The sequence below is a fragment of the Talaromyces marneffei genome, chromosome 1 (assembly GCF_009556855.1).
Source record: "Talaromyces marneffei chromosome 1, complete sequence".
NCBI classification, from domain to species: domain Eukaryota; kingdom Fungi; phylum Ascomycota; class Eurotiomycetes; order Eurotiales; family Trichocomaceae; genus Talaromyces; species Talaromyces marneffei.
In genome coordinates this window covers 3,422,786-3,450,755 of record NC_072348.1, presented here as the reverse complement: position 1 = coordinate 3,450,755, position 27,970 = coordinate 3,422,786, and the positions used below count along the sequence as shown (strand labels likewise).

Sequence of the window (27,970 nt, the reverse complement as noted above, 5' to 3'; positions counted from 1 at the left end):
TCCATATAGCCAGAGATTATTTGCACATCCATGTTAAACCAGTCGCTATTAAGCAACCATGGACGTTTCGTCGCTATGCAATACTATTTCGGGCTCGCCGCATGGGTTCTTGGTTCCTTCCAATGAACTGCACCTTACTTCGCGACTCGCGACAAAGAATTTCCTTGATCCGTTAGCATCCAGCTTGACAACCCTTCAGGACCGATGGCACAAATCTCAGAAGAATGGTCCAAGAGACAATAAATATCCCGCCAAGAATCGCTTTCGCGTACAAAAGCTTTATCTTGACGGGTTCTCCGTTGGGCAGGTGTGGGAACAGGTTGTGAGAATCATAGACGAGACGAACGATCAACTGAGCAATGATATAGAAGCAACCGCAAAGTCTTTGCGGAATAGTGTTGGAAAGGGAAGGCTGCATTCACCGCAGTCCGTCGCATCTGACCAAGATGATAACGCGCTGGAAGATGAAATCAGCCAGTCCGAAGTGGGATCACAATCTAAACCTGAGGATTACAATCTAGAATCCGAGGAGATGGAGCAAGACATGGAGGAGGATGTCGAGGAGGGATCCGATGAGGGGTTGGAGGACGAATCGAATGCGGAATTTGAAGAAAGATCCTCAGTATCGGAAGATGCTACCTCGGAGACATATGTGGAAGATAAGTTTGGGTTGAATGACGGTTTCTTTTCGATCGACGACTTCAACAAACAAAGTGAATATTTCGAGAGGATGGATGAGAGGGGTGATCAAGACGAACTCAGCGACGAGGAGGAAATTGACTGGCATGCTGACATGGCCTCAGCAACAGCATCTACCGCTCGACCATCCAAATCGGACAAGCCTGCTGCGGTTGAGGATGAAATTGAGGATAGTGACGATAGTGATGCAGGCCCTACCTTTGGTGATGCCGGATTTGGAGATGATGACAGCGATGAAGAACTAGAAGGTGATGCTATGGGTGCAGACTGGCTAGACACCAACGACATCAAATACGATGACTTCTTCGCCCCACCACCTCGCAAAGCGTCAAAAAAGAAGGCCAGACCACTCCCAAAGACACAACCAACAGCGGCACCGACTGACGATGATGTCGAACGTGCTATTTCAGACGTCCGTCGCGACCTGTTTGAGGATTTCTCGGATGAAGCAGACTCTGATGTGGATATGGATGCAGGCGAGGCGGAGGGCGGACGCTCAACGCATGAAAAGCAGAAAGCCAAAATAGCGGATGAGATTCGTCGACTAGAAATGGCCAATATCGCAAAAAAGGAGTGGATGCTTGCTGGTGAAGCCAGGGCACCACAGCGGCCGCTCAATTCACTTATTGAGGAGGATCTTGAATTTGAACGTGTCGGCAAGCCCGTGCCTGTGGTTACCAATGAGACTTCGGAAGAGATTGAACAGCTCATCAAGCGGAGAATCATTGCTAAAGAGTTTGACGAGGTTGTTCGACGGTTACCAGACTCTATTCGACAGCATGATATCAGTCGAGGACGTGTTGAAGTGGACCAAACCAAACCCCAACAGAGTCTTGCCGAGTTGTACGAGAACGAACATTTACGAGCAACTGACCCCTCGTATGTGGACCAGAAAAACGAGAAACTCAAGAAAGAACATGCCGAGATTGCACAGCTTTGGAAGAGCACTAGCTCTCAGCTTGACGCATTATCGAACTGGCACTACAAACCTAGTGTCCCTCAACCTAATATCAATGTCATTACCGATGTCGCTACAGTGATGATGGAAGACGCACGACCTGGTGGCAGTGCAGTTGTGGGAGAACAAGGAACTTTGGCTCCTCAGGAGGTATATCATCCTAAAGTTGGCGCCGGCCTTGGAGGAGAAGTTGTCCTGAAGAATGGTGTATCTGTGGCCAAAGATGAAATGAGCCGCGAAGAAAAGACGAGGAGAAGGCGAAATGAGAAGAAGAAGTTCAAGGTTTCGTCGCAACAACCCGGCAAACAGAAAAAGACGGATGAAGGGCAACAGATCTTGTCTGATCTTAAAAAGGGTGGTGTGCAAATGGTTGGACAAGGGGGTGAATTGCAGTCCCTCAATGAGCGGCGCAAGTCTGGCAATGCCACTACGACTCAAAGTGATAGCTTAAAATTATAGATTGTTTTGAAATGGCATTAGAAAATGTTTCCAGTCTTTGATTTATGAATTCTTTTTTGTTTCCCTTTTTTTGATTTAATTCTTTATTTGCTTTCTCGAGCCTAATCTTTGCTCTTCTGTCGGGACTGGATCTTGTATAAGAAGAGATTCTCCCTGTTGTATCCATCACACGTCGAGAAACTGTTGACCTCAGTCACGTTGAACAGTTTCTTGACCATCTTGATACAACGCAGATCAGCACGTCGCCGCCGTTTAAAACAGAAATAACATATTGTATCTGGCCCCAAGAGTCTCTGTAGCGTAGATATCAGCAACGGGAAGGCAGGCTCGAAGTACACGCAGTCCGCGGCGAGAACAATCTCTGGATGCTCTGGTATCTCCGCTGGGGGCGATTCGGCCCAGTCCAACAAAACGGGTTTCACCTTTGTCGAGAGTCCGTTCAGTGAGATATTGTCTGCCATTAACTGCATCATAGGTTTTTGGTCGGTGACGTATATCGGTTTGTCGGTTTGGCAGCCTCGTGCGACAGCTAAGCCGACCAAACCACCACCTGCTCCTAGCTCCACTCTATCATTGACTCAGTCATTCATTCGACAATACTCCAATATATACCATAGAGCGCAACATGAAGTCCGCCTCCATGTTGGAAGGAGGGGTGCACAAACATAGTCTTACCCACGAGATCGGTGGCATGTTCCTCCAGCATGTATCTCGACAGCAGCAACCCTGCTGGCCATAGTTGCCCCCCACATCCTTCCTTCAAGTCTTCCTTGAGTTGTAACGGTTCCTTCAATAATCCATCAATACTGACGACGGTGGTGCCTGCATGCCTTCGTTCTCGTACGGGGATCAAGGATTCGCCGATGAGTAATTGCGAGTTGTCGGGATCGTCTGCAGGTGAGCTGGGCTCGGTGAAGGAAAAATACGTATTTGTTATTTCTGCATCCTCAATCGTATTCGGGATTCGTTGCTGCGCTGGGCTTGCCACGTTGGTTTCCTCCATTCTCCTCAGTCCAGACTGGGGATCCTTTCGTTTCTTTGCTGTTGTCGCATGTCCGAGGGGATTTTGCGCTGTGGGGTAGCAAAAAGAGAGACCTGCCCTGGACGGTTACTGAGACCCCGCGTGTATTGGTCAATACAGAAACGAACTAGTAAGTACGGACTGCCATTGGCTGAGACTAAGCATTCCAAGTAAATTGGACGTAATTTTGATCTGCATTACGCTGTAATTCCACCATATAGTAATTGCTTTTAGATCGATCGGGTCCGAATGGTGGCTTCTCCCTCCGTCGCTTGATCAGATCGCCCAAATGATCCTGTCAGACAACGCATGCATATCCACACACATAGCAAGTAGTCAAGCCACAGACTTCCCTGATTGATACGGTGTCCCTCCACTGACTAAGCTTGTTCAGCGCAAGCCTCCAGGCCTTTCAGGATGCTCTGGTCTGTTTTCATCGATGCTTGACGTCATCCGGCCCATTCTTGCTGGGTCTGGCCTCAAATCTTGCTAGGCAACATGGCATAGGTACTTGCCAATAGAGTATTCGTAGCACAGTACTTGGGACTTTGTACTTACTAACTTACTACTCAGAATCTGGAGTCATGACCTCAGCCTGAGGCAGGTCTTGGCTTGGCTTTTTTCTTGCCGTGGCCCAGACTGTCATCAAGACGTCATTATCCCTTGCCAGAAGAATATAAGCCATGTGACGACGACCTCTACGTTGCCTCTCTCTTAAACACACATACAACTTCTGTCTGCTCCTACACTGTCGACATTCAATCAATAATAGCTTTTGCACACGACTCTAACGACACAATGGCTACTTTGCACTGTACGTTCTTCGATTCGACGAGATGAAGAAGAGGGAACAGGAACTAACAATGGCCAGACCTCCCTCCCGTTAAGCCTTCGGCTATCGCCCTAGGCACAGTCTTTACTCACACTGCTTCCCTCGGCATTCTCGCCCCCGTCTTCGGTGACGCCTACCACCGTGCTCAAGCCGCCAACACAAAGGAAGAATTCATCAAGTCCAAGGAGACCAGCGGTGCTGTTGCTGCCTGGGGCAGCTCTCTCGTCGGAAGCGCTCTCCAGACTTATGGTGTTGCTGCCCTCATTAATGCTACCGGCACCTTGACATACAAGGGAGCCGCCTACCTCGGAACGTTGATCTTCTTTGCTAGTTCTGCTCCTGGCGTAAGTTTTTCCCACATGCACCCAGAGAATATGTGCATCAATAAGGATGCTAACTGCTAGCAGCTCGTCTCTCAAATCATCACTGAAAAGCGCCCCTTAGATACCATCGCCATCGGCGCTGTCAGCAGGGTATTCGAGACCGTCGGTCTCAGTTTGTTCTTGACATGGTGGGGAACTCGCACCAACCCTTTCGACTAAAGGACCTAGGTTCGCAGCATGTTTTATTTGTTAAATGATCCGAGTTTAATCAACTGGCATGGTTTTTCATATGACGATCCTTGATTCAAATGTATTATATAACTTCGAGAATCCAGCAATTGAGCTCCGATGATGATGAATACAGACAGAATCTTTCAATCGTAAATTGTACCCGTATTGTTAAAATAACGGAATCGAAGGACACTTTTTACTTTCATGACGCGGTTCTCATGACGTAATCATCGAGCAACGTAGAATAGGTGGCCGTACCACTCTTGAACGTAGCAGATGTTGATGAGTATGTAGAAAACAAGGAACTTATTGATTCATGCTGTACAGATTCTATTCTAGGCCCTAGCAAAAAATGAAGGAACACCCAGACAAATATCAAATGAAACCCGCATCTTTCGAGAAGCTAGACAAATGTACGGCACGGGTACCTAAGATCACAGGTCAGTTTGTTTTCAACAAGTCATATGAGTCGCATAGATCGATAATGCAAGGAAAGAAGAAGAAGAAGAAGAAGAAGAAGAAGAACCATACTTCTCTGGGTATCCCTGGCCAGATCCCAATTCGTACTTGGCTAGGTTGTTGAGTCTGACGGGAAGGGGTGGTAAACCATCAGGTCCCAAAACACTCTTGACACTGTTCTTATCCTTCTCAAATTGTGCTGCCAATCCTTTTTCATCTCCTTCCTGCTTAGCAGCAATCAATTGCTTCTCACCAGCCTCTCCAAGCTGAAGAGCGTCTTCCTTGGGTGCCTGCTTATTTCCAAAGGTCAAAAGTCCGGCAACGTCGCCTTGGCTGAAAACGCTGAGTTGAGGGTAGTTGCGGCGGACATCGCGTTTCCAGTAAGGGTTATCTGCGAGGTCGGCGGCGGGGAGAGTGACGGGTTCATCGTATGATTGAGGTGGTAGGGCGCCTGGTGCTGGATTGCGGAATTGAGAGTTCAATGGGACACCGGTGGATCGGGTTGGGTCGACGGCCAGTGTGCGTCGGATCACTTCCCAGATGCCTGTAGACTGAACGGTGTATTTCTGCGAGAATATTCAGTATACTGGCTAGAATTCGATCCTCAGAGGTTGAGATACCTTGGAAACAGCGATGGCGTTCGAGGCGGACTTGGCCGCTTTCGCCACTTCTCGAGACATTTTCTGTGTGAGAGTGTTAGTAGAGCGATCAATTGGCGTGTTTGATTTGTACTCTTGCGTAGTTTGGTCACTTACGAGTCTGCTGACTGTGAGGTCAATGTCTCGACGTCGTATGTGGTAGAAGTCGGCTCGGGTATGAAGGTTGCGGTGCAGGAGGGATAACTTTTTTCCGGACCGACATGGTAGAATGTATCAACCTGTCAAGCTGCAACAAGCACAATATGATGAAATCTACCGAACTGTAATCATCAAAATGATTTTATTATCGCTAATACATACAATTGCCACTGATAAAATTACATCACCTAGCCACCCAAGCTGGCAAAGAGGACGTCCTCGCGTCTGATCATACTGTATATCTAATCGTGCCTATTCCTTCGCCTCTTTAGCTTCATCTTTAGCCTCGTCCTCCTCCTTTGTGTCTTCCTTCCCACTATCCTTAACCGGATTCTCGCGTACAATCTTCTCTACTGCCTCAACAGTTCCAGCTGGGCTACCTGGCTTCAAGAGTAGGACTTTACCAGCCTTATCAATCACGCAGACGCCTCGCACTGTCCCCTTTGGCGACTTCTTTAGGCCCAAGCTACCAATCAATGTGGCATTTACATCACAGAGCAGCGGGTAGGGTAGGTTTTGTTTAGTCTTGAAAGTTGTATTGGCCTTGGGAGAGTCGGTGGACAGGCCGTAGATTGCTAGACCAGTCGAGGTGAGGCTTTCATATCCATCGCGGAACATGCTGGCTTGTTTGGTGCCTGGGGTAATAACATTAACATTCATCTGGGAAAATGTCTGGCTACAAGACCTGACGATAGATCTTGAGAACTTACATCCGGGTGTTGATGCTCGCGGGTATGTAAACAAAACCACGCCGGCTTTGCTTGAAGTAATCAAAGATTCCAAAGTGGTCGATGCTCCGTCCTGGGTCTGCAATTTCCCGCCAAATCCTTCCAACGAGATCACATCGCCAACTTTTGGGATCGCGCTTTTAGCAGGGGTGCTCTTGCCCTTCACTTCCTCAGTAGGAATTTCGGCTTTGGGGGCCTTCTTGGTTGTTTTTGCCGTGGCTGCCTTTTTCTGGACAGGCTCCGGCTGGGTTGGGGCTGCTTTGCGCTTCCTGAGTTCGACGGGCATTTTGAGAAGTTGATGGATCAGTTGAGTGAAAAGGTATGTCGTTCTTACTCCTGCGCTTACTCAAAAATGTATTTCAGTAAAAAGGAGAGACTGATTATCAGAAAATGGGAGTGGAATATCGGGTTTGTCGACACCAGCCATTTCACGGGAAAAGGAAGCGCGATTGGTCATCGCGATATCGCGGACGCGTTAAGTTAACTATTAGCCTTAAATCACTCACCCATCGACCCCGGCCAGTCCTGGGGCCAGCATTGATTTCGATTAGGGCGTAGTCATACTATAGACAGTGCAACATTCTAGATAGTGGTATTCTGTTATTCTATCGATGGAAAGTTAACTCACTATTCATCCATGATGACTACTAGTGTCCATACGTATAACTAAAAGAGACGCTTTCACATGTCATGATTTGGAAGCTAGCTAGTACGTACTAGCATTACGCAAAAATACCGAAGCATCAACCATGTTATTTAGGGAATGCCGTTGTTGGTCGTACCAAATATGTAATGTTACCGAAATGCGCTCTGACTGCGGGACTTCTCGGGAAGTTTGACCTCTCTCAGCGAATCAGCAAGAGCGGCAAACGTCGCAAAAGATTTTTCTGGTTGGCTCGTGCCTTCCCTGGCCCACTGCTACCCCCGAAGTGATGCAGGACTTCAGGTTAAATCCTCCTTCCAGACCCATAATTTTTCACATCAAATCCTATCTATCCAACCCACGCCCGGTGTCGCAGTCGACGTTTTGCCATCGTTGTCGCTGATCCTATGCTCAGTAAAATGACAATCTAATTGATATGTTTCTTCGTCATACCTCTGCTCGATAAAAGTCCGCTATCGTCGCCGTTATAATAACGAAAATCTCAACCAAACAACCATTTGAAACAAGATCGACAGCGTGAATCATCGGTATCATCACATCTGAATACACTCCATCGCAACCGATCGTACTTCTTTGGAAGGCGAAAAGAGAGAAGATGAAGGTTTTTTCTTCGGACTGCACCTTCAACTACTCGTGGGACGAAGTTTCTACGGCAAACTGGCGCAAATACTGCCCTTGGAATGACAAGTCGACGCATGTGAAGGCCGTTGATACCCTTTCGAGGGCGATCGAGCCATCAACAGGAATTGTAAGACTTCCACCCATCATGTCTACTATCTAAGGTCGATATACTAACAATTATTCTCCATAGTTGCGCACTGAGCGTCTTATAACTTGTTATCAGTCCGCGCCCAAATGGGTGCTCAGCCTCTTCGGAGGCAGCGAATTGTCATATGTTTATGAAGTTTCATACGTCGACCCGATTACCAAGAAAGTTACCATGTGCTCCACAAATCTCACATGGGCCAATGTTCTTAATGTCCGAGAGACAGTCACATATCAACCATCCCAGTCGTTGCCAGACAAGCAGACCGAGTTCCAACAAGAAGCAACGATTACCGCACTCTGCACAGGATGGCAAAAGATTAAGAACAAGGTGGAAGAAGTCAGCGTTGAGCGATTCAGAGAAAACGCCAAGCGAGGTCGCGAAGGTTTCGAGGCAGTTCTTGAAATGAGTCGGCGCGTGTTTGGCGAACAGAAAGAACTTGAGAAGAAGTTGCAGGCCTCATAAATCGACTCGGCCAATTTCTTCACTCTACGTCCTAGAATCATTAACGACACGTTCATTTGTTTTCTCGATACACTTTACTCGACTGAGCGATTGCATGCATCTGTTTTTATACTGGCATTGGGATTCTGATTCGGCGTTTGATATACTTGATGAGCCTGTTTTGCGATCAGCATATACCTACTGTACATACAATAGACAAAAGCGTTTGTGTTTGTGGTTGTTTATTTATTTATTTTTTTTTGGGGGGGGGGGGGGGGTTTAGCCCAATAAGCCACCTACTCTACTCTTATGGTTTACTGAATGTCATAACTTGATGCTGACCTCTCGACTCCATGCCAATGAATGACAATGTTGAATTTATGTTCAGGACCTATTAAATCTAGTTTGCAGCTTGATGACTGTCTATATACATGTCGATTTTGCAAGGGATCTTGGAAATGCCTCCTTTTTGGATTGATTAATGGGACTCTAGAGTCTACTATTGCGGTCCGGGATTGGACCCTTGCGAGGCTAACTCTTTGTCCCTGGCGTCTTTCTCAACAATACCCTTCTTCAACTTTGCACGTTGCCTTTCTTCATAAGCACTACGGCTCTTAAGGATCCTCTCGACGATCTCGCCGGCGTTGACATGTTGGAAGGGATGGCTTTCGACTTCCTTGAAGATGCCCATTTGTTTCGGCGCAACATAAGGGTCATATGTCAAGGGAATGAAAGTGGTGGGTCCATGATAAACGACGTCGGGGACGCCCCATGGCATTGCTCGTAGGAATGATTCGGTTGGCGTGAATGGGGTTGAGAAGATGATTGTGTGGATGTACTAACACTTGATGGTTAGCGACCATAATATCACTTACATATTTGCAGATACGCACCTTGCATTGTAGAACACATAGTCCTCGTTCGAATATGTTCATGATTGGATAGTTGAGGCCTTTCCAGTGATTGATGACCGAATCATCATGAATACCAGCAATAATAAATGCCGGACCATAGTCGGCACCTTGCTCCGCGATTCTCATTTGCCTTTCGCTTTCTTCATACCAACCATTCTTGCGGCCTTCGGCTTCTTCAAGATCCCAGACCCGTCGAAGGAATTCAATATGTCCCGAGGAAAACAGATCGAACCCTCCGTCAACGTACACAATACGCTGGCCCGGTTTCGGCGGGACACCTTTAATTAAAGCCTCGAATTTTCCGGCCTGTTCGACAACCTGGTCGATTTTAGCCGTGTCACTACCATTCCATAGCCATACCTCGGGACCAGGTTGATGTCCAGTTTCATCCGTCGCATAGTCACGTAGTCTCTGCATGAGATCTGCACCGTGCGCCTTTCTATCCTCAGCATTATCCGATCCCTCGTTGCCCTCAAGGATATCCTTGACCGATTTCACGAAATGGTTCTTGGTGCATAGAAGCATTCGGCCGACTAGGTCGGTTGTGGAAATACCAGGTGTTCGCTTCACGACTAAGAATCGACCGGCTGCTTTGACGAAGCGGTAACAGTCCTCACCATTGCTGTCAGAGGTAATATCATCGCCGTGTACGACATATTGACAACCGTAGTGCGAAATCCAGGGTAATGTTGTGACGTAAGGAGCATGGGGAATAGATTTTGTAGCCCATCGGCATGCTTCGACGGCGGCAACACTGCAAAAGAACAAAAGAAGAATTAGCACCATTGTCCGTTAACTCCGGTAAATAGGTCAACCGACTAACCGTTCTGACAAGGTCATTACAGTAGGGCCTTTGTTTTCGAGAATCGCCTCGTCTGAATGAATGCCAACGTATAGCTCCTTTCCCAATTTGCGCGCCTGCAACATGGCTCCGGCATGGCCTGATATTCAATATAGCATGTTAGCTCAAGTGAAAAAAACATCCCATCAATGGGCCTACCATGGTGACTGAAATCGAAGCATCCGTCAACCCATATGCGGTCCTTTGAGATGGGAACATCTTCTTGGGGATCGACCGGCCATTGGCCGGGCTGCGGGACCTCGGGATCCGACATCAAGTCTGTACTGCAATATTGTGTATATATGAGTTGAGAAAGAGATAGAGGAGCAATTGACTCTATCGATATTCGTGAAAAGCAACGAGCTCAATGATTTAATGTTGGCAAAGAATTGGAGCTACCCCCTTTTAGGGTAAAGAGACGTGGGGTTACGATTCCAGCCTCGATAGCCCAAAGTAGTCTAGCGCGGTCCCATCCTTAATCGACAATCCGATAAGAATTTAAGGAGTCAATTTATCTAACTACCCCTGTCACTGCTAAAGTCTCCGAACAACAAAGAGTACACCGTCAACGCTTGTACATTTGATGTGACACAGTCATTCGCTCACTGGCTTACTACGATAGATACCACTCATTTTGCTATACACACACTCGACTTTCTGCGATATCAGTATCAAAAAAGGGCTTATATTTCCCCGCACTACGTACCGAAGTCCCTATTCTTCTCGTACCGGACCGCAGAATCTTTGCCTAGGAGTGGACATTAATCGCAATATCTCGGAGGATATGACTACTGTATGATCTTGGGAAATATCTGCACACTGCCAAAATTCTGACCCAATATGGGTTTATGACCACTCGTCTTCTCTTTTCCGGATCACAGTACATGCCATACCTTGTTGAACAATGAGTGCAATGCCTCCTATGCCCGCTGGGGCGGGTCCTAGTCTCGGTCCTCAGAGTGCGTCCTTCATATATCAGCATGTTCATGATATGTCCTCCAAACGTGTCTCTACCTTGGGGTATTTACGGAAAGTGTGAGCATCCCAAATTCTCTATAATGGTAATGCTATGGGTTGAGTAAACCTGACTTATTTTCTGGAATTTAGCCACGAAGGACGAGTATATTGGTTTAATACTGTACATTTTTCTCGACACGATCTTATGCGAATGCCATACTTTGACCCCAAAAGGCTCTCTCGTCGCGCAATCAACTTCCTCCTTCTCGGCCTTTCACTCCCTCCTATATTAGACGCGCATTCAACACCCATGGAATACCTCCGCGCTCTCCATGCTCTTTTGGTTGAATTCGAAACATTTCAACAAGTTCATAACCCAGATGGAAACTTCTCTTCAAACCTTGTCCGCGCAAGACTACCTCAGATGTTCAAAAGGGCAACATATACTGGCAACAAAACTAGACGAGCAAGCTCGGCCAACGAGATTGGTCTACCCATACATTTCAGTGATTCATCAGACGTGAAAGCCATGACAGGTAATCTTGCATCTTCGGCCACCGCAGCATCGGCGGTTACATCATTTCCAAATACTGATTCTTCCGATCTACTTCCGGGAGAGGAATACACCTATTTGTTAACACCATCACTCCCATTCGATCCCGATTTTTTCGAAACTTTCGTGACGCTATGCGATGTTTTAATCGATTGTTATAATAGACTTACAGGTCTGATTTCTTCGCCTGCCGTGTGCACTACGGCCTTGGGAGAATTGTTCACTAAAACAGATGCAAAGTTGCGCAAAGTCATGGTTGCGGGGGTTGTCCGAGACTTTGAAGACGTGAGCAGGAGTAGCGCCAAAAGTGAAATTGGAGGAGTTAGCAGAGTTGTCCTAGGCGGTTTGCTGGGATAGTATATTAGAAATTAGCTTGCATAGCATACCGGCGTCATCTGACCTTTCTTCAAGAACTGCTGTTTGATCCATTATCTGGACTTGAATAACCATGAAATATGAACAAATTTGACGATTGAATTGTTTCAGAAACTTTGTTATACAATATTATGATATTTGCTTTGTATACATGAATATCTCGATCTGATTTACTCTTCAGCCGCAACGAGGACGTTCTTCTCTTCGAGCAATTTTGCCAGTTCTCCATTCTGATGCATAGACATCAGGATATCGCAACCACCCACGAATTCCTTGTCGACATAGAGTTGGGGTATCGTCGGCCAGTCGGAGTACTCTTTGATTCCTGCATCAAGTATAAAACGTCAGTCAATGACTCATAAACCTTTACAAGCACATAGGTGCGTGCATACCTTGCCGAAGTTCAGGATCTTCCAAAACATTAAACGCCGTGAATTTCTTCGGATCAACTCCCTGCAATCCCAAAATCTGTATGGTTGCTCGCGAGAATCCGCATTGTGGTGTTTCGGGGGTTCCTTTCATGAATAACACGACGGGTGCCGATTCAACGGCCTTGTCGATGGCGGCTCTGGTTTCGGTGGATAGGAGACGACGGAATTGAAGAGCTGCGGGACTCGAGGATACTAGAGACCATGGAGTAGGGGCTCTGATTGTTGTTCTCGCTGCCGTGACGGCGCGAGTTGGCTGCTATGATGAGTCAGTTTAAGTCGAACGAGCTTACAAACGACTGGGTGGTCTCGGATACGCACCCGTAAAGCGAATCTCGAGAGCATTGTGTAAAGATTCCTTTAGAATTGAAAGCTCGAGTGAGTTTTATTTTTCGAACTTTGAAAGTCGGGATTATTAATCTTGAATGAGATAAGGCAGTTAAGTACGGTAAGCTTTTTTGCCTCCGCCAGCCCGCATCGGAAGAGCTACGGCGATGCTTGGCATCGGATTAGGTGCGCCGTGCGATGCGACCTCATCATGTCAAATAATTAATAGTAGATGCTATGCCAACCTTTCCATGTACACTAATGCTCGTATCTTACAAGTGAATTACACAAAACCATGAGTCTAGGAGTGCGCCACCGTAACCTCTTTCGTCACATCCTCGAGTTGATAGTACCCCAGATACTGCGCAAGATACTCTCCAGCCAAACCTAATGCTATACCTCCACCGGTGATCCAACAACCATTCTTGAACCACCACCAGCAGTTCTTGACATCCTTTAGGCGCACCCTCCAAATCATAATCCCCAGTGACAAAACGGCACTCCCGCAAGTGCCTGCGAAGTATATCGGTCCGGCACCAGCAGCCCAACCAGCAAGTGCAAGAAGGGATACCTGAGTAACAGCCAGCCCCGAAAGGACTGTCTTAGTGTTATGTTCATGTCGTAAAGCAATAGACTTGATACCGGCGGCTGCATCGTCCTTGATGTCCATATGCGCATATATCATGTCATATAACACAGTCCAGGCGACGCAGCTGCTATAAAGAGCCGCAGCAGATAGTAGAGCATCGGTATTGCTCAATATATCCACACCGAGAGCCGGGAAGCCCATGACAGCACCCCACGAGAATGTCAATCCAAGAACGGCTTGGGGGTAGTTTGTAACTCTTTTGGCCAGCGGATATGTTGCGACAAATACCAGGCTGGGAACTCCATAATATAAGCACTGCAGAGGAAATTGAAGAAGTATTCCTAGGCCTGCTAGAAGCTGGAATCCGGTGAACACAATGGCCTTTTCAGGAGTCACTGCGCCTCGTGCAATAGGTCGGAATCTCGTGCGCGTTACGTGAGGATCAAAATCCTTATCCCAAAGATCGTTGATCGTGCAACCTGCCCCGCGCATGATTAACGCACCACTGAAGAAAAGCCCTGAGTATGCGAGTATTTCGGGGGGAGAGGCCATTGGTGCGGCTAGCGGAGCAGCAAGCAATGTCGAGAATAAGCATGGGAAAAAGAGATAGTACGTTCCGGTAGGTTTATCCAGACGTATGAGTTCGGCATACGGTATCCAAGACTGGGGCAAGTAGGAGATGAGGCCGGTTTGGGGAGGAGAATACACTGTTGGCGCAGATGCTGTTGATTGTACTGTTGAATTATTGTATGAAGACTGACGGAGAGCCCGTGTCTGTATTTTCGCAATGGTATTCGGCCTGTTGGATCTCTGGGCTTCGAAGCTCGGTAATCTCGAGCAACGATGATCTGAAGTACAATGAAAGCGGGCAACAACTGCGGCAGAGTATCTGTTCTGATAAAATAAGTTTGTAGGACATCGCGTCGTTTGTAAGCGCAGCGTTTGCACTGCATTCAGTAAAGGAGTCCTCATTTGCATGTGCTTGGCCAGGAGGGGCATCGTAGCTTGTTTGAATGTTTAATCTCGAGTCCAATTGCTCAGATTGATCGACCTCCACTTAATCGTGAGGATAGAAAATGAACTAGTCACCTTATCAAGGACATAGCTTCATTGTCACGGGTAATAGATAAACACCTCGACAAAGTCAAAATTGATGATGAAGTTGATTTTCCGTAGCGGCCGTCTTAAATTACTTCACGATTGGGTGGGTCTCTCTCCGCAGCTTACAGGAGATTGGCCGTCTCCAACAAGCCTCTGCTCTATTCATCGCTCCTTCTGTTTAGACTTCACCATTGCTCAATCTTTCACCTCCTCGCAACATGTATCGCTGCGCCAGCTTAACAGTCAGGGGTGACGACGCACCTTCAACCTAGTCCAAAACTGAACCGCCAACAACCTCGAATTGCGACAAGCTCTCCTACGCCCTTGTCGCTTCTCCAAGACCTCGCATTTGGCCTGCATTTCTTAATTGCATAAATGCGATCGCCTCTATGTCGATTGATTGACCGAATTTTGGTTTGCTGGAGAGACACAGGCGAAGCGTCATCATGCCAGCCCAGCGGCCACAGGCAGCCTTCGAGCCGATCCACCCGAACATCGATGTGCCCGCGCTGGTCGAATCGATGCCGAACTTTGAATGGGTTGTTAGAATACCTTGCGACGCGGTCTATGAGCAAGGATTGGAGAACTTTGAGAAACTCGTTCGTTTGCATGTGATAATCGCGGGGAGGCCTCTGGTCGTGGAGGGCTACGATAGTAGATTTGAAAAGTGGATTTTTGCAGAACAATGGCTGAGGGACAATCTTGCTTCGAAAGGTAAGAAATATGTTCCTTCCTGATTTTTTTCTACGTTATAGTTCTAAGGTGTATCTAACTTAACTGGAATTTGTAGCGGAGAATGCGAGAAACCTCACTGCAAAGACCAACATACCTCTTTCAATTGGACATTATCTCAACAATATGCCTATGTTAACCGACAAAATAACACCTCAAAACTTTACTGAACCGACGTGCCAGCGGATTTATCTCAAGGACATCAATTGCCCCGACGTTTGGCATGAAAAGCTGAAGGACATAATACCACCCTTTCTGTTCTACATGAATGAATCAACACTGGACCCAAAAGCCGTGTCTCAGGACTTTGCAAAAGCTGGCGACCTTATGAGCAGTCTTCCGGGCCCAATGCGAGCTGAAAATCTCATGTGCTATATCGGCCATGAAGGAACATATACTCCTTGCCATCAAGAAATGTGCGCGACTCTTGGCCATAACATAATGGTGGAAACCTCAACTGGGGCGTTTGAGCATGGTAAACGGACAAAGCCTGGGTCTTCGATCTGGTTCATGACTGAGACCAAGGACCATCATCTAGTATCCGAATACTGGTCCTCCATCCTCGGTCATGACATCGACCTCGAGGATCATTTTGCGCAAATTAGTGCTTGGAAGGCAGCCCCATTTACGACCTACGTTATCGAGCAAAGAGTGGGCGACTTCATACTTATACCCCCTTTGGCTCCGCACCAGGTCTGGAATCGGGGCACTCGGACGATGAAGGTTGCGTGGAATCGTACGACTGTGGAAACATTGGAGTTGGCGTTAGAAGAGGCGCTTCCACGAGCCAGGACTGTTTGTCGAGATGAGCAATATAAAAACAAAGCAATCATCTACTTCACATTGGACAAGTATTCAGGACTTCTCGCTGCCGCTGAGAGGCTCAACAACAAGACGTCTAAAGTCCGCCAGCTGCAAAAGGACTTTAGAAAACTCTTCGCAATGTTTACAGCCATCATGCTCTCTGAAAGCTTTTCGAATGAGTTTCGTGAAGAGAAACAGGCGGAATTTCTGCCCTATGATAGCAACGTCACTTGTTCTTATTGTCGATGCAACATTTTCAATCGGTTTTTGACATGCCCACATTGTGTGGGGAAGTTTGCGAATGGTGAAGATGATTGTTACGATGTGTGTATGGAATGTTATGCAATGGGTAGGAGCTGTGGCTGTATCTCTAAACTCCAATGGGTCGAGCAATTTCCATGGCAGGAACTGGTTCAGAAGCACGAATCATGGGGGAAACAAATCTGCAGGTTGCAAAACCTAGAAGAGGATAAATACGCATCTCTTACTACCGAACGTACGCATCTGGGTCACAGAACATTGGCTGAAGTTTGTCAATTAGAGTTGAAGAGAAGACCCTGGGTCGACATTACGAAACATACATTCGATGAAAGAGAAGGATTCGATACTCAAGATGATGAGGATGACCAAGGCAGCGGCGACGAACAGCGCGTGAAGAAGAGGAAGGTCCACCTTCGGGACAAGTTATCCAAAGAACAAGCAAGGTGTCACATATGCAAAGCTCTTGAGCCTACTTGGAAGCTTGCATCCTGTTGGATTTGCTCGGTGCACTACTGTTATGGTAGTCTCTTCAGGGCATTCGAGATTAAACCTCTTGAACCAATGCAAATATATCACTGGGAATGCCCAAGGTGTCGAAAGATATGTAGTTGCGGTTCATGTCGCCGAAAGTTCACTACACAACCATACGAACCGAAGGGTCTGGCACTGGGCCATGATACGAAGAAAATCGCTGATCCACGAAGTGTCGAAGCTCTTGTCAATTTCAGTCACTCAAATATAGGCTGGTTGAAGAAAGTTGGGGACGGTACTGCTGACTCAACCCGGCGGTTACAGAAACACCAAGCAGAAGCAGAGAAAGCGAAGATGCAAGAACCTTTCGCAGTCCGAGACGATGATGGCTTATTTGTTCAACAGCCTGTGCAGAATCGCTACCTGACTACAGAACCCACATTTCACGATGGTATTCCGATTGACCCAGCCCTCGGTGGACCGCCCGCTGCACCGTCCCATAGTTTTGATATCTATGGCCCTTCAGTCCACCTACCCGGGCTTGCTGCAAGAGTACATCAACTGACTCAATCAAGTGCCGTGCATGGCTTGCTGAGGAGTGAGGAAGAAATGTTCCGAGATGCTACTGCAATTCGATTTGAGATCCTTTCTAGAAATGGACTATCTGCAATAGATATCACTCAGAATACTACCACCGATGGCTACGCATCATATGGTACAGACCCAGGTCTATTACAAACGACTAACGGCGGTGAGAACGAAGCTCTTCCACGTGCAGTAAATCATATACCAGTGGTCCAAAGCAAATCTCGCCCTCAGAAAAAGAAAGGCAAACTCATCGCCTGCTTAAGACTTGGCCAACATCACATGCAAGCAATAGCACAAAAATACAGGGATCTGCCTAACCTCAACACTACCACAATCATCACATCCGATATTCTTCCATTTCATAATGAACCCTTGCCGACTCCTGAAAACCCGAAGAAGAAAAGGCGTCGCGGCGAGAAAGACGACGACTTTAAGGTATGGCGTAGAGGAAGGAATCTACCGCGCGTTTCGGAAACAGATCATCATCCTAAGGATGGTGATGTGAGAAGCGACGGAGAACCGCAAGGATTGCAAACCATTGCGAGGATTCAGATCTAGATCTCTCGGATGGAATTTGAATACGTTGTCGTGTTGGGAAATCATCGCTTGTTATGGCAATTCGAGCTAGCTAGGAATCACCTCGCTTTTTGATGGTCCATAGGCCAACAATGTTCATTCGAGCCTACTGGCATATAGTTCTAGATAGCAGACTGACAGATCACTCTCAAATCTTGACGTTATTGCCTAGCTGATGCTTGACCGTATTCCGTTTATATCAGCAGCTTTGTACTAGACTCTAGCCATAAAGAGAGTTATACCTTGCCTATGCCCCTTTATATTCGTACTGGAGCTTCTCAAGCTCCCCGACATCCACTTCGGTGATGACTCGTCTAGCCAGGGATATGATGGCTAGGAAAACTATACAACAATCTAGTTCAATATTTGACAGGTTTAGTAATTGCTATGAATGAAATAAAAAACTTACCAACTGGAAGGAGATACAGCACCATATCGACTGTATACAAGGATCCCAGAGCTAGTAGAGCACACAGGAACGAATTGGCAAGCATGAGGTACCTCCTATTTTCCTCGCTGAGGGCTTTCGGTGGCCATGTATTTCGGTCTGTCGTCGCTAGTATGGGTCTTGCGCTATCCATCCGTACGGAGAAAGCATTGCTTTGCATGATATACGCTGTGGCTGAAAGGGATAGTATGCATATGGTATAGATCAACCTCTGACCGGCCGTTGCTGACGATGAGAATAATCCGGGGATATAAGCGATTATGCCAACGAGGGGCATCACAGCGAATACTCTCTGTTGATGTGTCTCTGGTCAGAGCATGTTTGAGTTGGAGTCTCGTGTGGTTTGGTGGATTTGTACTTGGTAGAACCTGTTATCCATCTCATTCTTTTGTTGTAGGTTCTTGATAATGTCCTCCTGCTCTATATCGAAATTAGCATGTTTCCATTCCATGAGGCTATATATAGATATGATATTATCGTAGGGCTGGTATAAGAATGGCCGGGAAATCTGACCTTGTTCATCTAATTCTTCCCTAGTTTCACCGCCATAACTGTCATCTTCGCCCGGATAGCGAAACGTTCTTCTCAGAGTCGCAGTCATACTGCAGCTGTAAAAGAATGGAAATGTGAAAGAGTAGGCAACATTAACATCTGATGATGAATGCTGGAAGACTTAGCTATCCGGTCCGGAACGCCAAGCCAGTGTCTCCGCATACCCTTCCAATTGACCGTCAAATTCATCGCCCACCTTACAACCGTCAACGTCTGCAACCACATATATCCATCCTCAACAGACAAAAAATTCGATTGCATACCCAATGAATCCTGCAAGAGTCCTTCTTCCAGGGGCATTGCGAGCCTCCGTCCGCCGCGTCGCGCTATTGAAACATGCCAGCCCATTTCGAAATCAACGACGCTCATTAATCCCAGCACCATCAGCCAACTCAGGACCCCTCCTCGACCGTCGCGCCGATAGAGAACTACCAGCTCTAGAATCACAGTTCCGATGGGCTCGAACATTACCCATATTCGCCGTTCTCGTCGGCGCCGCCATGTTTGGTATCTTCAATTATCAAAAGTCATCGTCTAGCGTTGTAAGCAGTACGCTATATGCGCTGAGGACTTCGAAGCAGGCTCGTGAGATTTTAGGGGATGAGATTTACTTTGCTCACAAGATTCCTTGGATCAGTGGGACGATGGATCAATTGCATGGACGGATTGATATATCTTATTGGGTCAAGGGGACAAAGTCAAAGGGAAAGATGAGATTCAAGAGTATTAGACCTGACCGGACAAGTTATGTAAGTTTCTCTTTGGTACCTATTATAGTTTGTCATTATAGGACTATGAAAAGCTGCTAATATATGTTCTCACGACAGTTCCGCACAGAGTCGTGGAGTCTGGAGACCGAGGATGGAAAAGTCATCCAATTACTGGAGTCGGATCAAGATCCATTTAACCCGTCCGATTAAGCATTATGAGAAGAAAAAGCCATACAACATTTAGCGCTACACTCGTGGATTCGAAACGAGTTACTGTACCAATAAGGGTAATGAACCGAGAGCATGCTCCAAAAAATGAGTTCTTAAAAGCCCGACGCCCACCTCAAAATACATTGTATAATAGTACATTTTAAAGATATGAAATTAAAAGTGATATCCTATGAATCATTGGTTCACAGTTTCCGGTTGAGGCGTGGACTCGATAGTCGGCCACGGCTTCTTGAGCGCATCTTGGAGCTGGACGAGACAACCTTTGGGCCCGCTGACGGAACCTGTAACAAAGTTAGAAATGGAAATTCTCTGAAGCGTACAAAAATGGCAAAAGGCAGACATACCATTGACAACAATAATACCATTCACGGGGTCCACTTCCAGGACCTTTAGATTCTGCAGAGTATTCTGCACGTTCCCCATATTTCCCGCCATCTTCTTTCCGGGATAGACACGAGAACCACCACCTTGACTAGGACCAGCAGAACCCATTGAACGATGGGTCAAACTGACACCGTGACTCCTATCCTGACCATGGAAACCGTGCCTCTTCATGACACCCGCAAAGCCTTTACCCTTTGTATTCGAGCGCGCATCAACAAATTGTCCCACCTGAAACCAATCTGCGGACAATGTGCTACCAATTTCTAGCAGTCCACTTTGGTCCTTCACTCGAAACTCATGTACATATCTCTTGGGCGCGATTTCATTCACCGAGAAATGACCCAGCAATGCCTTTGTCAATCGTTGCGGCTTCTTGAATCCGGCACCGACTTGCACCGCAAAGTATCCATGTTTATCCATTGTCTTGTGAGAAACAACCTGGCATCGATCGAGCTGAAGGACAGTGCAGGGCGTACGTTTCCCGGTCTCAGGGTCGTATAGACCGGTCATACCCTTCTTGATTGCCAACAGTCCTGTTCGTAGCGGCATTGTGTTTGCCTTCAATCGGCGTTCAAGGGCAGCTTGCGGTGTGGATTTGAGGAGAGGAAGGCCGGGGCCGGCATTGTGGTTGGTGTGTTTGGGGGGAGTGAGAGATCTGATGCCGAAGAAGCGTTTGGTAGTTGTGTCGAGGAGAAATTGGGCAGTCCAGCTGGACCGGTTGAGGCAGAAGGCCTCGGACGGGAGCCTTGGAGGCATCCTCCTTTGTCTATTCTATAGATCGATTGAGGATACGTGGTGTATCAATCAATGGTCGATTGATTGCGTTGTCCGCGACGGAGGTGATGGCTGCTGGATAAAATAATCATCCATGTAAAGTCCAGTCAGATCAGAAAAGGTCTAGTTCATAAATTAGCGTTGTATTGTAATTATCGTATTGAGGGCGTAAAGTACCGGCTTGCCCGGTGCCGGCGTTTCGGTGGCCGGAGATAATTTTTAATTCCTCAGAAGATCCTGGAAGACATTCCATCATCACCATATATAATAACAGTGATACCACAACATGACTGCACGCCAGACGAGGCACTTTCTATCAATTTGACCGCATTTTTTGCTTCTCAGATATCTGTATCAGTATTTTGACTTGTATTAATTCTTAATCACCATCTCGAACCCACAATATGACGCCAGTCGCTCTAACCATTTCACGACTGTTGCGACAACAGGCACAGTCAATGACCACAAGGTCTCTAATGCGGCAACCACTTCTCCACAAGCAACAGCGCACTATTGCATCACAGCAGTTCTCTCAATCCTCGAGAAAACTCGGTCAATCAAGACCTTCACTACATACCTGGAAACCAATCAATCAAACCCTACCAAAACAAAAACGCTTCTCATCCTCCACCAGCACAAATGAAACAGCACACCACCAATCTCATACCCAAAATCAACAACAAACAAAACAACAAGCCCAATCCTTCTCCCAGCGCATGAAGACCCTTTCTCGCGAATACGGCTGGTCAGCACTAGGCGTCTACCTCGCCCTCTCCGCGCTCGACTTTCCATTCTGTTTTGCGGCTGTTCGATTATTCGGCGTTGAACGAATTGGGTATTATGAGCATTTGGTTGTTGAGGAGGCGAAGAAGTTGTTTTATTCCGTTGTGCCGATTGAGAGGGCGACGATAGAGGGGGAGACTGATGCTGCTGGTGGTACTGAAGCTGGGGGAAAGATTACTGACGAAGGAGCAAGTATGATTCTCCTTCCCCTTAAAGAAGTGGTATGATTTATCCTTGCTGATTACATGTATAGGTATATGGACACAACTCGCAATAGCATACGCAGTTCACAAAAGCTTCATATTCTTCCGGGTCCCGCTCACAGCCGCTGTGACACCCAAAGTCGTCAAAACCCTGCGAAGCTGGGGTTGGAATATCGGCAAAAAGACTTCCAAGGCTGCCAAATAAGTTGCTCTCACTCACTCAGTCACTGACCAATCTCCCAATCTGCATTGATTTTATACGCCGTGTTCCGTTTTAGCCTACATTGTACCACCTCTTTTTTTCATGTTTGTTCATCTGACCACCAACATAAATACGGAACGAAATACCACTGAAATAGATATTGGATTTGAAGGAGGCCCTATCATGTTTATATTACCTAGCTGCGCACTCAATTTACATGTATTTTAGATAGAAAGATCAAATACAAAGATCATGCTCATATTGCAAATTCTACAGAGATTTACATACCTCTTCCCAACACAACATTGTTATGCAGCACATTAGACCAAAAACCTCAAAAACGCCGAATGGTATGAATTCATTGTTCTATGACAACTTGATTCACGCCAGATGATTTGACTATGTAGTAAGAAACGGAAAAACAAGCAAAAGCTAGCAAATGTGCCACCCTGCCACCCTTCCGTCATCTATCGAGAAAAAAAAAACAAGGCAATAGGTATCATTTAGATTGCAAGGAAATAATTCACTTCTTTTCCTCCTCAGCCAGCATCTTCAGCCTCCTGTATTACAGTCAGTCGTTATCACATATCGATACTTTCGTTAAAGCGAAGCACTCCGGTAGCTTTCATTACACCGTTGACGCCCTCTGGTGTCCTATACGCCCATTCTGTGGCCGTTCTCGCGGTATTTATTTTCAATGGCGGGTTTCCTGATTCATCGGAGGTGTCGGCAATCAGCACAAGACCCTGCTCTTTGATTGTTTCGATGAGGGCTGGCATAACGTTCTATATGGCCATTAGTCCATTTCCACTCCAGTATAATGAGGATACATCATGACATACCAATAAACTAGACCGACAAATCAGACCCATGAAATTGTTAGATTGGGCAATACGGGCGGCTTCCTTGATAGACATGGATGTGTGACCATCAGACTCGATTGCGGTGGACGTGCTGGCCTCTCGAGTGAAGTCTCCAATCTGTCCCAGGTCGTTGCACAGCAGTACCGGATCTGAAGAGAATGAGCTACATCAACATGGTGAGAGCTAAAAAAAGAAGACACTTACAATTGGGTTGCTTCCAGTTCAAAGCTGTGCAGATATTGGTGTTATACGAAGTGAAGACAACCGACCGCATAAAGTCCGGGCTCTTCTCGCGCGATGCCCTGGCGTGGTCGAAAACAACATGAAGAATACAGTCCGCAAAGGTGTTGATATCCGCTAAGGAACTTAAGCTGAGCTCCTTTTCTTCAGCGGGTGATGGGTAAAGAACGGTGAGATTGACATGGATGCCGGTAGGAAGATGCAAGAGAACATCTTGTAGAGACAAGAAAGAGTTTGCGAGCTGTTTGTGAATGGAAGCCATGTCATTTGGCGTCTTGGAGTGCAGACTTTCAAGTACTGCTTTAGTGTCGATACCACGTTCCCGAGCAATTTTTGTGAACTGTTCGTACGTGATCGTGCAAATGGGAATGTCGATACCGAAATGGTTGATGGAGAACATGGGATAAAGCACAGGTTTTCTGTCCTTTGTAAGTTGTACAAAAAGCTGCACATAGTCCCCGGATAGACTTGAGCCGGTGATCAAGCCATTGTGGTCGGCATCAATTGCATTTGTGGCTTTCCAGTAGGTAGCAAAATGTGTAATTTCCAGAGGGTCGCCATAGTAAGGTTTGATGACTTGAAAGTCGAAGCGAATCTGACCGATGGAGCGCAATCTTGGGTCAAATAATGGCAGGGAGCAGCTTCCTGCACTCGAACTGTCTGCGGAGAAGAGAGATGGAAGAGCCACTGTCTTTGCTATCACCTTGGAGCCAAAGGTAGGGAATATCTCGAATTCAATGACAAAGTTCTCCAGGGTGTCGACCTGGAATGTGACAATCCGCGAATCTTCCTGGATGGGAAGCATGATGGTGCGAGGGATCACGTCCGAGAGCTTAGAGGACATGGTAAGACGTGAAGCCGGATGCCGTCCACTCTGGTCGAAAACAATCGGCCCACGTTCGGATATGTCGAAATAAATCTGAACAAAAGCCTTGGTGTCTAGGAAGTTATGGCCGTAACGCCGTAGTGGGATTATAGGAGGAGGAAGTTCGAGATCAGGAATACCATCGGGGCCTTCAGAACTAAACGCCGATGGGCCGGTGTCGGTGCGGAAACCATCGTAACCAGTTGTCGTGCTACCAATTTGAGGTACGACCTGGTGACTGACGAGAGGGCGATGTGGTAATGATGGGTCTCGCTTCGACCAGAGTAGAGCCATACATTCAAGATGTCCTTCCCAGGCAGCGTAGTACATGGCGGATAGTCCTTTTTCGTCTAGAACAGAGGTATCCACACCAAGTTCAAGAAGGGTACGCAGACAACTCACACAACCTTCACTAGCGGCGTGGAATAACGGAGTCCATTGATAGAGCTTGTCGGTCTGATCCAAATCCGCACCGTACTTCTTGAGTAATGCCAACATCTCTGGAGCTCGGCCAGAGCGAGCGACTAGGTGCTGAGGATAAAGACCCTCGGCGTCTGGAAGTAGAGTAGCTCCCTTTTGTAACAGTATTTCCGCAATGGCAACAGTTCCATACTGACAGGCAAGATTCAGAGGGATGTGATCAGTGTCGGAAGTAGGGTTAATCCTCGCTTCGTTGTTAAGCACCAGTTCCGCACATTCTAGTCGATTTCGCACGATACTGTGAATGAGAGGTGTGAAGTTGTCGTGATCGAGACTATTCACCGTATCAGGGGCGGCAGCAAGAAGTTTTCGCACCATATCCGCACGTCCATGTATACAAGCATAGTGAAGTGGAATCCTGCCGTAGACATCGGGCGTGGAGATGTCAACGTTATTCTTGAGTCCAGCCTCGAAAACAAAAGTCTGTCCCGAAATTGCTGCCTCGTGGAGACAATTGCGTCCGTTAATGTCATCCTCTGCGTGTAGGTCCACGAGACCGCTTTCTAGAATAGCCTCGAGAATCTCATCCGAAAAGTCGGTAACGGCGGACAAGAACAAACGAGTTATTCGGTCACGAGCATCTGGGGTAGTCCTAAGTTTCGTGATCCACTCTTGTAGTGCAGTAATATTTCCAGCAGCCGCCATGTGGAGGACCTGAAGGTCCGTCTGTTCGTCTTCATCCTTCAACTCTGTTTCTGTCCGTTCTGTTGTACGAGCAACATCGAATCGGATATTCTCTCCCTCTGCCCAGGCTTCTAGATCCAATCGCACCGTAGTTGCTCTGTCTGATAGATCGCGGAGAACTTCTCGATTGAAGCATGGTTGGACTTCCACGGCGCGTTGGAGATACAGTTCTTTCATTCGAGACTGTTGACTTGGTTAGTTTTTTTTCGGCTAGGGGAGCAAGAATCTTCCAGTAGTCTGTACCTTTGATGTTTTATCCCACTAGAAAGAGGTTAGTTATGTTTTGCCAATAGGATTTGAAAAAAGACGAACCTTTTTGAGGATCTTCGAAACGGCAGTTTCATTTATTTCCACGAATTGCTGTCTCACGGCGTTAGAATTGAAATATCGACATACTCTTCTAAATGTCGACCCACCTGCAGCTTATTCAAGTCACTGTCGAATTGCAAAAAACCCTCGAATAGGGAGACGAAGTACGTCGGTGCTTTTTTATCTGCATGGGCACGAGACTGCACGACACGTTTCTTATCCAAAAGCGTCTTCAACCGTGTAGAAAACTATAATGATCTTAGCCTGAGCTTCCCGTTGGACATGAACGGGTGAATGCTTCTGTACCTCTAACTCTTTTTGCACATAAAATGCGTTGACCTTTTCGATCTCGCGTTCCTACAAATACCACGAAAATGAATATGTCGTCCTAAACGGTCCCGCACGGAGAGTAATTACGCACCAAACGGAAGAAGAACACCTCTTTATTGGCGCGCAAGGCTGACTGAGGATCAAGATCGGCCGGAGGAGCACCCTGCGCTGCAATCGTCGGGGTAGCACTCAGGTGTTTGATGAGCTGTGCGGCAAGCCCCCAGGGTTAGCAATGATTTCCAGCCAGCGACTTAAGCAGGTCTCACCTTCTTCAAAGCTTTGTAGTTGACAAAGCTAGCCGCATATTCGGGAAGATCGAGTTGCCTGCGCTGAATCTGTTTTCCGAACTTCCTTTACTGAACGTCAGCTATCGAGAGCAAGGCAAGCTAGAATGCCGGAATTGGCCGCGAGAGAAGAACAAGAGGGGCGATTTGAAGATCGTCGCAAAAGTAAGATTCGCATAGTCTTCCGATGCCGGAGCCGACATCAAATAATACGTACATCTTGAAATGTTACACGGGGGAGCAGCGGGGGAAATATCTTTGGTCGTGGAGTAGCTGTGTTCACACCGGTGAGTAGGATCAGGTGTTCTCTCAAGTTGGCACTGTAGGAAGTTTGTTGACCTATTATCATCGATGTGAGTGAATTGTTCATAGCTTCCTGGCATATCTGGACGGTAGTACGTACCAGAGCAATGAGAGCGTGATGTGGCGGAAGAATTAGACGTCTCTTCTTATATGAACATGGCGACTCAGACCGTAACGCAGCCTTACAGCGGGGGTAAAAAAAGAGTCGATCACCGCAGGGACGAGGTGGGTCGGACGAACACGATGAGGTTGATAGTTTGTGAAAGGTCAAGTGAAGCTTCCCTCGTTCTGTCTTAGTTCTGATTAGTTACGGTGCCGTTGATAGAAGGAAAGAACCAAATCGGAGCGGAAGCAGCCCGAGGTGCATAGTGTAAGGTGTTCATGCATTTTGAGGGTTCTTCAGGTAGAAAGCAAGAGTGAGAACAAGGTCGAGACACTCACAGGAAGACAGAATCGGCGAATGGAATTGACTTGTTAGATACAACGAGCGATACACACCAGGATGTAATGCATGAGTTGTTCGAAACAGCGCAGTACAGTGCAGTGCAGTGACGGCTGATAGCTGATAGCTGATAGCAGATAGCAGATAGCCTGCCTGCTAAGAAGCTGATTCGAAGCGAGGGGCGAAATTGATTGATCGTCTTACTTTAGGTTAGTCGGAGAAACGATAGGGAAGAGGAATTAAGAAGAGATGGTGGACAGCGATCATGCACTCACAGAGAGAAGAAAGAAGTAGTTGCAGCGGTAGTCAACAATGAGAAACGAAGTAAGAAGCCACGAGGCAAAACAGGCAGGCAGCTCCTTCCCTTTTGCTTTCGGTTTCTCGTTTCCCCCCTCCGTTCGGCGGGCAGGCGCGGTTGGAATGATGCCTCAGGTACTTCCGCGCTGCTTTTTTTTGCTTCTTTCCGTACGACTGGCCTGCAGTGCGGGGCTTTAGGCTGGGCAGTCGGACAGTGGACAGTGAACACAGGGTAGAGGGACAAAAGCAAAGCCAATACGTAACTACACAGCGTTCGACGATAGACCTCTGTACTGTGTATAAACTGGAAGCTTATTCTGCCGGGCCCTGTGAAGCAAAATCCATCGCTGGGCGGGGCCTGATTGGCTGGGTGTCGTGCGGAGAGGAAGCTTGCAGAGCTGGGCCGCCCAATTGGAAGCCGCGAGGGCCGCACGTTTTCGGGTGAATTGCTTCGGGGTTATACTTAGTACATAAGTATGCGACTCTGCCCAGATCGATATGGGGCTAATACGCCAACGGTTAGAGGGCCGAGGCTATTTCACTTAGTAGTCGCTAGTGAACGAGTTAACTTAACTTAGTTAGTTAACTGGTGGCGTGGGTTGATTAGATAAAAGACTCTTTCGGTTCGTATGTTAACTAACTACTAGATGCTTGACTACTCTCCGCCGATGAAGGAGCATACACTGGG

General features: G+C 47.1%; 16 protein-coding genes across 16 annotated transcripts; 7 read left to right on the top strand and 9 right to left on the bottom strand.

The window, feature by feature from the left end:
• Positions 1 to 58: 58 nt before the first annotated feature.
• On the top strand, positions 59 to 2,116 carry EYB26_001291 (uncharacterized protein; the record flags this gene model as incomplete). Its single annotated transcript, XM_054260602.1, has 1 exon — positions 59 to 2,116. The coding sequence occupies one exon, from the start codon at positions 59 to 61 to the stop codon at positions 2,114 to 2,116; it is 2,058 nt and encodes a 685-aa protein (XP_054116577.1).
• Positions 2,117 to 2,217: 101 nt separating this feature from the next.
• EYB26_001290 (uncharacterized protein) lies at positions 2,218 to 3,335 on the bottom strand (the record flags this gene model as incomplete). The annotated part of the gene is made up of 3 exons (XM_054260601.1): positions 2,218 to 2,683; positions 2,782 to 3,211; positions 3,266 to 3,335. 3 exons carry the CDS (start codon positions 3,333 to 3,335, stop codon positions 2,218 to 2,220), a joined length of 966 nt encoding a protein of 321 aa, XP_054116576.1.
• A 600-nt stretch (positions 3,336 to 3,935) lies between these two features.
• Positions 3,936 to 4,511, top strand: EYB26_001289 (uncharacterized protein; the record flags this gene model as incomplete). The annotated part of the gene is made up of 3 exons (XM_054260600.1): positions 3,936 to 3,951; positions 4,009 to 4,313; positions 4,377 to 4,511. 3 exons carry the CDS (start codon positions 3,936 to 3,938, stop codon positions 4,509 to 4,511), a joined length of 456 nt encoding a protein of 151 aa, XP_054116575.1.
• A 464-nt stretch (positions 4,512 to 4,975) lies between these two features.
• Positions 4,976 to 6,012, bottom strand: EYB26_001288 (uncharacterized protein; the record flags this gene model as incomplete). The annotated part of the gene is made up of 4 exons (XM_054260599.1): positions 4,976 to 5,548; positions 5,603 to 5,665; positions 5,738 to 5,748; positions 5,976 to 6,012. The coding sequence occupies 4 exons, from the start codon at positions 6,010 to 6,012 to the stop codon at positions 4,976 to 4,978; spliced, it is 684 nt and encodes a 227-aa protein (XP_054116574.1).
• A 19-nt stretch (positions 6,013 to 6,031) lies between these two features.
• EYB26_001287 (uncharacterized protein) lies at positions 6,032 to 6,793 on the bottom strand (the record flags this gene model as incomplete). Its single annotated transcript, XM_054260598.1, has 2 exons — positions 6,032 to 6,414; positions 6,490 to 6,793. 2 exons carry the CDS (start codon positions 6,791 to 6,793, stop codon positions 6,032 to 6,034), a joined length of 687 nt encoding a protein of 228 aa, XP_054116573.1.
• A 973-nt stretch (positions 6,794 to 7,766) lies between these two features.
• Positions 7,767 to 8,402, top strand: EYB26_001286 (uncharacterized protein; the record flags this gene model as incomplete). The annotated part of the gene is made up of 2 exons (XM_054260597.1): positions 7,767 to 7,919; positions 7,983 to 8,402. The coding sequence occupies 2 exons, from the start codon at positions 7,767 to 7,769 to the stop codon at positions 8,400 to 8,402; spliced, it is 573 nt and encodes a 190-aa protein (XP_054116572.1).
• A 478-nt stretch (positions 8,403 to 8,880) lies between these two features.
• Positions 8,881 to 10,410, bottom strand: EYB26_001285 (uncharacterized protein; the record flags this gene model as incomplete). Its single annotated transcript, XM_054260596.1, has 4 exons — positions 8,881 to 9,219; positions 9,275 to 10,049; positions 10,119 to 10,236; positions 10,296 to 10,410. The coding sequence occupies 4 exons, from the start codon at positions 10,408 to 10,410 to the stop codon at positions 8,881 to 8,883; spliced, it is 1,347 nt and encodes a 448-aa protein (XP_054116571.1).
• Positions 10,411 to 11,049: 639 nt separating this feature from the next.
• Positions 11,050 to 12,003, top strand: EYB26_001284 (uncharacterized protein; the record flags this gene model as incomplete). Its single annotated transcript, XM_054260595.1, has 2 exons — positions 11,050 to 11,171; positions 11,244 to 12,003. 2 exons carry the CDS (start codon positions 11,050 to 11,052, stop codon positions 12,001 to 12,003), a joined length of 882 nt encoding a protein of 293 aa, XP_054116570.1.
• Positions 12,004 to 12,191: 188 nt separating this feature from the next.
• On the bottom strand, positions 12,192 to 12,794 carry EYB26_001283 (uncharacterized protein; the record flags this gene model as incomplete). The annotated part of the gene is made up of 3 exons (XM_054260594.1): positions 12,192 to 12,346; positions 12,414 to 12,708; positions 12,771 to 12,794. 3 exons carry the CDS (start codon positions 12,792 to 12,794, stop codon positions 12,192 to 12,194), a joined length of 474 nt encoding a protein of 157 aa, XP_054116569.1.
• Positions 12,795 to 13,077: 283 nt separating this feature from the next.
• EYB26_001282 (uncharacterized protein) lies at positions 13,078 to 13,917 on the bottom strand (the record flags this gene model as incomplete). Its single annotated transcript, XM_054260593.1, has 1 exon — positions 13,078 to 13,917. The coding sequence occupies one exon, from the start codon at positions 13,915 to 13,917 to the stop codon at positions 13,078 to 13,080; it is 840 nt and encodes a 279-aa protein (XP_054116568.1).
• A 995-nt stretch (positions 13,918 to 14,912) lies between these two features.
• EYB26_001281 (uncharacterized protein) lies at positions 14,913 to 17,880 on the top strand (the record flags this gene model as incomplete). The annotated part of the gene is made up of 2 exons (XM_054260592.1): positions 14,913 to 15,180; positions 15,257 to 17,880. 2 exons carry the CDS (start codon positions 14,913 to 14,915, stop codon positions 17,878 to 17,880), a joined length of 2,892 nt encoding a protein of 963 aa, XP_054116567.1.
• Positions 17,881 to 18,145: 265 nt separating this feature from the next.
• On the bottom strand, positions 18,146 to 18,947 carry EYB26_001280 (uncharacterized protein; the record flags this gene model as incomplete). The annotated part of the gene is made up of 4 exons (XM_054260591.1): positions 18,146 to 18,240; positions 18,308 to 18,638; positions 18,705 to 18,766; positions 18,860 to 18,947. 4 exons carry the CDS (start codon positions 18,945 to 18,947, stop codon positions 18,146 to 18,148), a joined length of 576 nt encoding a protein of 191 aa, XP_054116566.1.
• A 217-nt stretch (positions 18,948 to 19,164) lies between these two features.
• On the top strand, positions 19,165 to 19,818 carry EYB26_001279 (uncharacterized protein; the record flags this gene model as incomplete). The annotated part of the gene is made up of 2 exons (XM_054260590.1): positions 19,165 to 19,647; positions 19,726 to 19,818. The coding sequence occupies 2 exons, from the start codon at positions 19,165 to 19,167 to the stop codon at positions 19,816 to 19,818; spliced, it is 576 nt and encodes a 191-aa protein (XP_054116565.1).
• Positions 19,819 to 20,013: 195 nt separating this feature from the next.
• EYB26_001278 (uncharacterized protein) lies at positions 20,014 to 20,979 on the bottom strand (the record flags this gene model as incomplete). Its single annotated transcript, XM_054260589.1, has 2 exons — positions 20,014 to 20,120; positions 20,184 to 20,979. The coding sequence occupies 2 exons, from the start codon at positions 20,977 to 20,979 to the stop codon at positions 20,014 to 20,016; spliced, it is 903 nt and encodes a 300-aa protein (XP_054116564.1).
• Positions 20,980 to 21,401: 422 nt separating this feature from the next.
• EYB26_001277 (uncharacterized protein) lies at positions 21,402 to 22,188 on the top strand (the record flags this gene model as incomplete). The annotated part of the gene is made up of 2 exons (XM_054260588.1): positions 21,402 to 21,972; positions 22,034 to 22,188. 2 exons carry the CDS (start codon positions 21,402 to 21,404, stop codon positions 22,186 to 22,188), a joined length of 726 nt encoding a protein of 241 aa, XP_054116563.1.
• A 578-nt stretch (positions 22,189 to 22,766) lies between these two features.
• Positions 22,767 to 26,930, bottom strand: EYB26_001276 (uncharacterized protein; the record flags this gene model as incomplete). Its single annotated transcript, XM_054260587.1, has 12 exons — positions 22,767 to 22,970; positions 23,028 to 23,197; positions 23,253 to 25,500; positions 25,561 to 25,578; positions 25,630 to 25,677; positions 25,734 to 25,874; positions 25,933 to 25,983; positions 26,048 to 26,161; positions 26,223 to 26,303; positions 26,458 to 26,579; positions 26,644 to 26,685; positions 26,855 to 26,930. 12 exons carry the CDS (start codon positions 26,928 to 26,930, stop codon positions 22,767 to 22,769), a joined length of 3,315 nt encoding a protein of 1,104 aa, XP_054116562.1.
• Between the last annotated feature and the right edge of the window lie 1,040 nt (positions 26,931 to 27,970).